This window comes from Suricata suricatta, chromosome 8 (genome assembly GCF_006229205.1).
Source record: "Suricata suricatta isolate VVHF042 chromosome 8, meerkat_22Aug2017_6uvM2_HiC, whole genome shotgun sequence".
Classification (NCBI taxonomy): Eukaryota; Metazoa; Chordata; class Mammalia; order Carnivora; family Herpestidae; genus Suricata; species Suricata suricatta.
The window spans coordinates 113,383,275-113,393,045 of record NC_043707.1 but is presented as its reverse complement, the minus strand read 5'-3'; the positions used below and the strand labels follow the sequence as shown (position 1 = coordinate 113,393,045).

The window sequence follows — 9,771 nt, the reverse complement described above, 5'->3', positions numbered from 1 at the left end:
GGGCCCGGCCCCCGCGGAGGCCGAGCCCGCCCCCGGGCAGAGTCTGCGCGTCTACTCGGACCTGCACGCCTTCTACTACTCGTGGTACGGGAGCCCGCGGCGCGAGGGCCATTACATTCACTGGGACCACGTCATGGTGCCGCATTGGGACCCCAAGATCTCGGCCAGCTACCCCCGCGGCCGCCATAGTCCTCCCGACGACTTGGGCTCCAGCTTCTACCCGGAGCTGGGGCCCTACAGTTCTCGGGACCCCGACGTGCTGCGGGAGCACATGACCCAGCTCAAGGAAGCCGCCATCGGTGAGTTCCCCCCATCCCCGGGCGGCCCTCTCCCTCAGCCTCGCCCTTCCGCGTTTCCACGCCGCAACTCCCGCTGGTCCTGTCTCCGAGCCTCTGGTCCCACTCACCCTTCTACCTGGCTTCTTACTCCCTCCCTTGTACTTTCATTCAGCACTTACCACGCGGCGCCGCCCCCACCTTCTAGTATTAGATCTCCCCACACCTGTGCCTCCTGACCCCACACAACAGGGCCTTTTCATAGGGCGGAGCTGCTGGGAGGGCCAGTGGAAGAAGGCATTTGCTCCGAACTGTCCCAAGGAGGGACCGCAAGGAGAGGGAGAAAGAGTCTTCCTGTCTCTTGGGCTTCGTAAGTGAGGCCTGAGTATCCTGGCCCTACTGGAGTGGGGTTCAGTGGAGGCACGCCTGGGATGGCCTCTGCTTTCACACCAGATACAGGGGTAGGGCAGCAGCCCTTCCTGTTTTTGCTGGCTGCAGAAAGGAAAGTTTGCCCATGTTACATGATGAACCCAGCTCTGTTTGCAGTACGGGGGCCAGGAGCTTTTCATCAAATGCTCTGCTTGAAAAGAGGTCCCTGGAAGCCTCTTTTGTGGGCAGGCTCAGGTGGGGAGGCTCATTTCTTTCAGATGTTGTCACTGAATTCTGCTGGATTTTACAACACATTTCAATTTATCTAGAGATGGCTAGTGAAGGGAGGGGGAATTGAATGCCAGAGACAATGATGGGGGAGGCATTCAAGATAAATAACACAGAGGCTATCCCTCAGGATCTTCCAGTCAAGGGAGGCAGACGGTGGAGACAAATGTTATTTCCCTTGGGAAGCACAAGATGACCTCGGCTTGGGACTATTTCCCCCGCGGGACCTTAGAGGTGCTCCTTTCCTCCAGAGATAGGACTGTGGTTTCCAGATGGGTGTGGTATCATGCACCCATTTCCCTTTGTTCTACTCCTTGCGAATGCAAGCTGCAAGCGAAACCCTGCTCAGGCTTTTGTCAGGCTCCTTCTAGGCCTGGTGCGCAGAGGTTCCCGCTGCCGCCGCGCTTCAGCACTGCGGGCGTGGACAGCTCCTGGACGCTAGGCTCTGGGATCTGATCTGCAGGAGGTAAAACCTGGCCAGAGCCTCGCTCAGGGTTTCATTCAGAAACCATTTTGCCCTTGGAGATGGCTTGGGAGGGAACACATCTCTGTTGCGTGGGTTCTGTTTGTCTTTGAAGTAGCTTCTGTGTTGTGTCGCAGGCGTCCTGGTCCTGTCCTGGTACCCACCTGGCATGGCTGATGACAACGGGGAACCCTCAGACGACCTGGTGCCCACCATTCTCGACACCGCCCATCAGTACAACATCCAGGTGAGTCTCTATGAAAAGGTCAGGTGCTCTTTGAGCCATTCAGGAGATTTCCCCTCCTCTGCCCATAGGGTTAGTTCTTGGCATTAGCCCAAGGATGGCAAATACACAGTAAGTGTGGTGTTGGGGGTGGGGTTCTAAGAAATAGCACCTGTCACTCTTATTTTCTTGAATTATGAAAAAAAAGTCGGGAAAACTAAATATAGGAGAAATGGGAGACTGAATAAATATCAAGTAGAAATTAGGTTGGAGACCCTGACTCTGGATAGAGTGCAGGCAAGGACCCAAATGCTCCCAGAAACTCAACTCCAGCCTCAGATTCCTAGTGGGAGGCAGTGCTAGGCCTCAAGGCATAGAGTACAAACCATGTTCTTGGCTAGGGGGCAGGCACGCTTTCAAGAGAAATGAATGAGCTGAGCAAAGCATGTCTAATTTCTCCAAGTGAACCAAATAAGTCATTCCCCTGTCCAGGGGTGAAGGAAGAGAAATAGCAGAGAGGAGCCCCACTCCTGTTCCTGAGCCTGTTCAACAGGTCGTAGCACCTTTGCCTGTCAACTCTGCTTCATTCAGCATCCTTCTTCCCAGGGTTTCAGGCAGCTAGTGCCAATCATGTGGAGCTGGCCCACAGCTTTAAAACTATTAGCCATCCAGCCAGAGCCCATCTGAATGATTCCCAGATGCCCTGCTGTGGGGGGTGGGCAAGCTTCTTGCCCCTTTTCTTAGCCCTGAGGCTAAGGCTGCTTTTATCTCTATTATGCCCACAGTGTGGGGCCCTGTCCTCCAAGCCTTAGGGGAGCGTGATCATTATAGGTTATGGCCCCGAGGAAAATACTCACCTGATTGGCATCTCCTGTTTGTGGCAGGTGGCCTTCCACATCCAACCCTACAAGGGCCGGGATGACATCACTCTGCATGACAACATCAAGTACATCATTGACACGTAAGGCTGCTGAGAGGCCTGGATCCTGGTGGGGATCAAAGTGGGGGTAGGGGTTGAAGGTTTAGAGGAGTAGGTCAAGAGACACAAGGGCAGAGTGCCTGTGTCCTCAGCAGCTACTTCAAAGAAAGACAGTATTGGGCCTGGAGTCAGCAACCTGGAGTTGAATTCTGATTCAGCAGCCTCCAATCTGTGATCTGATGCAAGCCTCTTAACCTCTGAGCCTTGAGAGAGCTATGTGAGTTAATCTATGTGAAAGTAGCTTGTACAGAGCTTGCATGTGTCATCCACTCACTCAGAAAATATTTGAGTGCCTTCAGGTGTCCAGCCACTGTCCTAAGCCCCCGCTGCACGGTAATGGGTAGGGCTAGCAAAGTTTATGTTCTGATGTGTTGAGGCAGTGAAGCAGACGGGAGTTACACATGAGAGATCAAATTGTGACGCATACTCTGAAAAAGCAGTAATAAAGAATCAAGCAGGATATTGTGTTAGAGAGCATGCCTGTGGATGGGTGCTATACGTTAGAAAGAGTGGTCAAGTGAGCCTTTCTGAGGAAATGACTTGTGAGCTAACACCTGAAGGAAGAGTCAGCTCTTCAGAGATCTGGAGCAGGCAGAAAATTCCAGGCAGAGGGCTGTCAGATCCAAAGACCCAACATGGACAAGCTTGATGGCAGAATAAAAGGCCAGTGTAGCTGGTGTGTAGAGATGGGGTCATAGCAGAGATGGAGGTGGGCAGGGCCAGATCAAGTAGGAGGGGGCCTTGCAGATCTCAGTAAAGAGCCATCACATGTGATTAAGGAAGTGGATTGTAGGGAGCCAGAAATGGGAGCCTGGAGCCCGGGTAGGTGGCTTATGCTGCAGTCTGGATGAAAGGTGGGCAGGGCATGGTGGAGAGCAGGGAAGTGAGGCTTGAATACAGGATCGCTGGGGTCGGGTATGGATGTGTGGGGGTTGTGGCCGGTGGCGGTGTGGGACTAAGTTCTTGTACAAAGGCACGAGGACTCCAACTGTGGGGCCTGGCTGGATCCTGGGCCTCAGAAAAGATCTAACCCACAGCTTGTCCTACAGCTGTGCTGCTGCCCCCTCCCCCCTTAGGTTGCCATGTCAATTTCTTCTCCCTCTCGCTCCTCAGGTATGGCTCCCATGGTGCGTTTTACCGCTATAAGAACAGCATGGGCAAGAGCCTCCCACTCTTTTACATCTACGACTCATACCTGACATCCCCTGAGGCCTGGGCTCACCTCCTGACACCCAGTGGGCCCCACTCCATCCGCAACACGCCCTATGATGGGGTCTTCATAGCGCTGCTGGTGGAGGAGGGCCACACCCACGACATCCTGGCTGCTGGGTTTGACGGCATGTATACCTACTTTGCCTCCAATGGTTTCTCCTTCGGCTCCTCCCATCAGAACTGGAAAGCTGTGAAGAACTTTTGTGATGCCAATAACCTCATGTTCATCCCCAGCGTGGGGCCTGGCTACATTGACACCAGCATCCGGCCCTGGAATAACCACAATACTCGGAACAGGGTCAATGGCAAGTACTATGAGACAGCCCTGCAGGCAGCCCTGACGGTGAGGCCCGAGATTGTCTCTATCACCTCTTTCAATGAGTGGCACGAGGGCACCCAGATTGAGAAGGCCATTCCCAAGAAGACACCAACACGTCTGTATTTGGACTACCTGCCTCACCAGCCTAACCTGTACCTGGAGCTGACTCGCCGCTGGGCAGAGCACTTCATCAAAGAGAAAGAGCAGTGGCTGATGTGAGGAGCCTGGCAATGGCCATTAGTGCCAGTGTCCTGGCCTCACTGGACGGGGTCAGTATGTGGGGCTCAGCTGAGGTTGTAGGCACTCGCCGGTCTCCAAGACAGCAGCGGGGCGCCTCTGGGTGGGGCCATCAAGCCTGGCCCACGTGGAACACAGCTTGTTCCTTGGGCAGGTAGTGCTGGGGTGCTCTGCAGTGACAGGAAACCAGGCAGGGTTTGAGAGAGGGAACCTCAAGAGGCTGGCGGGTGACTGGATTTAGCCTGGGGCAGCTCCCTATCCTGTCCCAACACTTTAAAATAGTCCCTCCTAGCTTGGAACTCAGCAGGCCGCCAGATCACTGCTCTTCGGAGGGGTCAGGGCTCTGGGCTAGCACACGCCCTGCTTCCTCTTCAGCCTTCTTCACAAAGGGTCTGTCTTCTCCAAGTTAGGGAACCATATTTGAAAATGGAAATTCTAGATTTAAGCCCTTCCCAGTAGACTGACTCCTGAAGCCAATGATCAGGAAATACTCCTGGGCATTCACTTACTCATTCAACACACACTAATTGAGCACCTTTTACTGTGTGCTAGGCGCTGGGGAGGAACTTGACCTGGAAAGGTTCCTTTTCTTCCAGAAGCTTACAGGATCCAGCTTTCCTTCTTTGGTGTGGCCTTGTAGCTAGTGCCTGAGCACAGTTTTCTCCTTCTTGCAGTTTTACCCAGCGCTGGGAGTTGTTCCTTTTTCTCTTAAGAAAATACCTCTGTGCTCCAGAGCCTCCATTTCCCCAGATGACCGTTTAGCTCCAGGGAGAGGACGAGGACATGCCCCTCCCCCTTTAGCTGCCTAAACTGAATGAGGCCCACTCAGTCGGGCCATTTTCAGCGCTACTGTGATTTGTATCAATTAAATATGATGTGGTATTCTCAAGTATGCATTCTCTTTGCTCTCTTTAAGACTTCAAAATTCTGAGCCCTCCCTCAAAATCTGTGACAAATCGAAATGTGGGATGGGCTGGCCAGTTAGCACAATGAAGGGCGAGTTTGCTTAAGAAAGGAGCGGTTTAAACAAGATTTTTAGAGGGGAGATTTAACAAATCAGTGCTTATTTACAAATACACTAATGTGCTAAGTGCAGGGACCCTCAAAGCAGGCCCTGAGACACCTTCTTGGCAAGATTTAGGAGCTACCTGGAAATCCATGCATTACTTTATGGGCTCAAGACTGAGTCCCAGGTTGTGGGAGTGGGGTGCAAGGCGCAGGACGGGGGAGAAATGGGGCCTATGGATTACCACAGGACCCCCGCTCCAGTTAGGTCGTGGATACTAAATGGCACCGACGGATGGGGCAGATCAGGACAGGTGCAAAGAGTTGGATGGGGACCTGTAGTAACTCACAGAAGGGAGAAACACTGAGGCTTCATTTCACACGTACGCAGTTTGGAAAATACTAAAAGTACAGCGAAGTCAGGGGCTGGGGGCACCAAGTCTCATTCACTGCTGATGGCGAGGCTGCTTGGTTAGTTCTTTTGAAGGTGAAATCTGTATCAAGAGCCATGAAAATGTTCATACACTTTGACCCAGTAACCCCCGCCCCCCCCCGCCACGGAAATAAGAAAAAATAAACTACAAAACATTTGCTATTCATGAAAAATAAGGTTCAAATATCCAAGAATAATTGTCTAACCCTTGGTATTCATATGAATAAAGACACAGGCTGCTGAGTAGACACTGGATTCAAATGAAAGGTGTTATAGGTCTAATTCTTTGGAATTTATTTTATGAATAAATAAGAAAAAAACCACTGGCTGATAAAAATAGTAGACATTTGCTTTCCAGTATTCTTTAATTTGGACCTCCCCATCCCCACCCCTTGCCAATGGAGCTGGCACCACTAGCCCAAAATGATGACCCTCTGTGCCAGGCCTCATAGTACACCACACCACCAGCCTCACCGGTTCAGAGCAAACAGTGTTTGGCTCGTGGCTCAACAATTTTTGTCCTAATCTGGGTCCAGCTTCAGGTGCAAAAACACACGCCTTTGGTCACCTGAGACTTTCGAAAAGCACCAGCTGGTGTGCTAGCTGATTTGGACCACCCACTAGAGGGGAGGCTCTGACTAGATTCCAAGTCTGTTCTTTCAGTTTTTCAAAAGTATCTTTCAAAAAGAAACTTATTAGAACAAGGCCATCCTAGGAATGTTCTCAAAGTGTTGAGTCAGCTTTGGGCTGATCTATGAAGTTACAATTCACAAACAGGACCTCCCCAACCAGTGTGAAAGGAAACCAGCATCTTCCAGGGTCTGGGTCTACAGGGTTCAGAGGGACACACTGCCTTAAAGTGTCAGCCTAGCGACATCATGGCCCCTGTGGCCTCTGTCAATGAGGCTTTGCCAGTCACCAGCGGACAGACACACAGTGTCCAGCACCAGTCCTCGGGCCCTCCCTGTTCCCGAGATTCACGAGCAGGATCCGTGTGAGGGGAGCAGCCCGTACTTCTGCTGGAGGATGGCAGTAGTTCTCTCCAGGGCGCTGAGGAGGAAATGGAGGGCAGTTAAAGTCTGACCTCCCCAAACCCCCAAGCCCACCAGAGCATGGTAATAAAACCCTTGATGAATCCTTTGAAAGTTGAAAAAGCTGCCAAAACACCAGCAAACAGAGTCCCCACCTCCGCCCACCACGTCTTCAAACCTGCTCATTCCCTTCAGGACAAGGCAGGAGTGACAACCTTTATTTTGTTAAGGCCTTTTTTTTTTTTTTTTTGCACCTACCAATCTCCCTCAAATTCTATTCCCATGCCTTGGCGAAGACTTACCAGCCTGGGCGGATGATGCCGAACTTTCCAGGTACAGATAAGTCAACCACAGTTGAGCCCAGGCGACACTCAGAGCTCTGGCCATCCCCAATTGGTCCCCCGTCAATGACCAGGGACAGTTGAGGCCAGAGGTCCTGGAATTCCTGCGAAGAGGGAGAGGAAGAACATGGACACTGCCTCTGGCATCTGCTGTGTGTCACAAGGCACACAGCGCTCATAAGAAGACAAAGACTGCACACTTCTAAAACAGGATGCATCTTCCTCTAAGCAGGACAAGGAACCTCATTCGGTTATGGTCAGCTGTCCCAAGGACACTGCCTTAGCGTCTTGGATGTGGCATCTTATGAGGTGTGAAGCCTACAACTTACAGAAAATCTTTCTGTGCCAAGAAATTCCACACAGTGCTTCTGTTGTGGATGTGTAAGTACGATGAGTGGAGTCCTACCTCGGTGGGTGTCCAAAGGCGTGGGGCCTACCCTGAACTTCCGCCTACATTTCTGTGTCTTCACATTCAAGTTACTTTCTCCAGGGCCCTCTGATCCGGGGTCTCAGCAGGGTAAGGGTACGGAGAGGAAGACAGGTGGACTCTGCACGTGCATGCCACCAGCACATGATCTTTGGGCCACGGGAAGGAGAACCTCTCCAAAATCTGCGGACTGAACCGTTAGCTGGGTTACAGCTAGCTCCCTAGCACTACCACTCATAAAAAACGCTGCAGTGGTGGCTAGGCCTGGGCATTTGGGATAAAGGATCCTAACTACCAGTTACTGCGTTGGTTAGTTGGGTCAACTGTTTGCTAACAGACCAAGAATATCCCCACCCTACTGCCTTGGGCATAGCCATGGGGACCAGGTAAAGCCTGCAGTCCCAGAATAAGAAAGGATGCTGAGCTCTCACTCTCTAAGGCCCCTGACCGCACTCTCTTTAGGCCTGGGCATGGGAAACCCCATTCCCTTGCTATGTTTTACATTTACATTCTGTAGGAAGAAAAATGTGTGGAGGCACTTCGGTGTGTTCTCATCTGCTCTAAAGCCATGCAGTCAAGACAGCTTTAGGACGATCCTTTCTTTGACCTGGCGAGCGCAGAGGTAAAAGAGCAGGGTCAAGAGCAGGGTCAGGAGTCCCTGGGACAAATGATACCACATACACCTTTTTCAGAGCCTTAACTTTCTTTACAGCGCTGGTGTAAAGGCTTATTGTCTCACTATGTTTTCAAACAACTGCTACTGCCAAATAAAGGGTGGAGAAAAAAATGTTTATTACTAAAAAAGACAGTAAGAAGAAAATGCCAATTCTTCCCCTCACCTCTCAAACTTTTTAATTAAACCTATCCAAGATTCTTTAATTTGGAGTCCCCCAGCCGCACCCTACTGGCAACCTGGCAGACTTCCCGCTGTTAGAGCAAATGGCGGAGTGTCTTGCAAGTCATTCCAGTGAACCAGCAACCCCACAGGTTCAGAGGAATCTGTGTTCGGGCTGGTGATGTTTCGGGGGAGAGGGGAACTGGGTAACTCCTACCTCCACATTCAGAGAACTGGCCTGGGAGCTGAGGTTGGCACTGGTGAGAGCAAGTGGTCCTCCAAACACCTGAGCCAAATCCTGTACGAAGGCATGGTCAGGGATCCGGATGCCTACAAGCTATAAAGCAAGGGGAGAGGGTCATCAGAAAGGGCCGATCGGGTGGGAAATGGGTCTGGCCTGGATCCTAGTGAAAGCCAGATGGCAGGAGTCTGGGGACACAAGAAGAGCAAATCTGACTCACACGAGTAAAGGGGTTCAGGTCCTCATTGAGCTCCTCAGAGCGTTCCAACACCAGGGTCACTGGTCCTGGTAATAAGTCTTTCAGGAGCCCCTCGGGTACTCTCACGTGGCAATACCTGGGAAACAGAGGAGATACAGATCCATCCAAGAATGAAGGGTCGCTGCTGGGCCTATTCCATTCTGTAGACAGATCTAGAAAGGGAGACCCTCGGGACTACGATGAGATCCGTCTTCCCTCTTCACCTCCCTAAGAGTTTGAGAAACTGTGCTCCAGAGGAGCACGCCCAACTTGGGGCCCATGTGCCTCTGGTCTCCGAGGTTACAACGGCTTCACCGTGATCACGCTCCATGTTTCATTTTCTTCAAGGCAACCCCCCCCACCCCTACTGATTTAAGCTATCTTGTTTGTTTCCTTTCTTTTTAAACCGTGGGAGTCCCTCCTCCCCGCCCCCCGCCATTATCACAAAAGCGCCAGGAGAATAAGGACCCTGACCGCCTCGTTCATCGCGGAGTCCCAGCATCTCGTTCAGGGACTGGAAGACGTTAAGTGCTCGATACACATTTCCAGTTCCGGATTCCTGGGTGAGCCTGGACAAGCCCCTCCCGCTCTCTGCGCCTCAGTCTCCCAAGCCTGTCACCGGAAGCCCCTCCCGCGGTGCCGCCCCCAGCGGGGCCGGGTCGGGGCGGCCTCACCTGTAGACGTCGGCCACGCGGCCCAGGCAGACGGCCAACGGCTTGGCCTCGCTGCGGCCCTTGAGGCGATACACAGCTCCCAGTGCCGCCGAGCAGCTCGCCGAGCAGGCCAGGCCGTACAGCGTGTCGGTGGGAACGGCCACCACGGCGCCGGCGCGCAGCTCGGCCACGGCGGCCCGCA

General features: G+C 52.5%; 2 protein-coding genes across 2 annotated transcripts; one reads left to right on the top strand and one right to left on the bottom strand.

The window, feature by feature from the left end:
* The first annotated feature begins 210 nt into the window (after positions 1-210).
* On the top strand, positions 211-5,929 carry MANEAL (mannosidase endo-alpha like). Its single transcript, XM_029948565.1, has 3 exons — positions 211-299; positions 1,533-1,642; positions 3,711-5,929. Exons 2-3 carry the CDS (start codon positions 1,572-1,574, stop codon positions 4,345-4,347), a joined length of 708 nt encoding a protein of 235 aa, XP_029804425.1. The 5' UTR covers positions 211-299; positions 1,533-1,571; the 3' UTR covers positions 4,348-5,929.
* Positions 5,930-6,058: 129 nt separating this feature from the next.
* Positions 6,059-9,769, bottom strand: YRDC (yrdC N6-threonylcarbamoyltransferase domain containing; the record flags this gene model as incomplete). The annotated part of the gene is made up of 5 exons (XM_029945844.1): positions 6,059-6,853; positions 7,137-7,279; positions 8,655-8,774; positions 8,899-9,013; positions 9,591-9,769. Coding segments are annotated over 5 exons (630 nt in total), but the record flags the coding sequence as incomplete, so codon positions are not given.
* Positions 9,770-9,771: the final 2 nt, after the last annotated feature.

Bases quoted from the DNA above. Each gene is read 5' to 3' on its own strand.
- MANEAL (XM_029948565.1), top strand. From the start codon at position 1,572: ATGACAACGGGGAACCCTCAGACGACCTGGTGCCCACCATTCTCGACA. The intron at 1,643-3,710 runs GTGAGTCTCTAT...CTCGCTCCTCAG, and splicing joins CCCATCAGTACAACATCCAG to GTATGGCTCCCATGGTGCGT.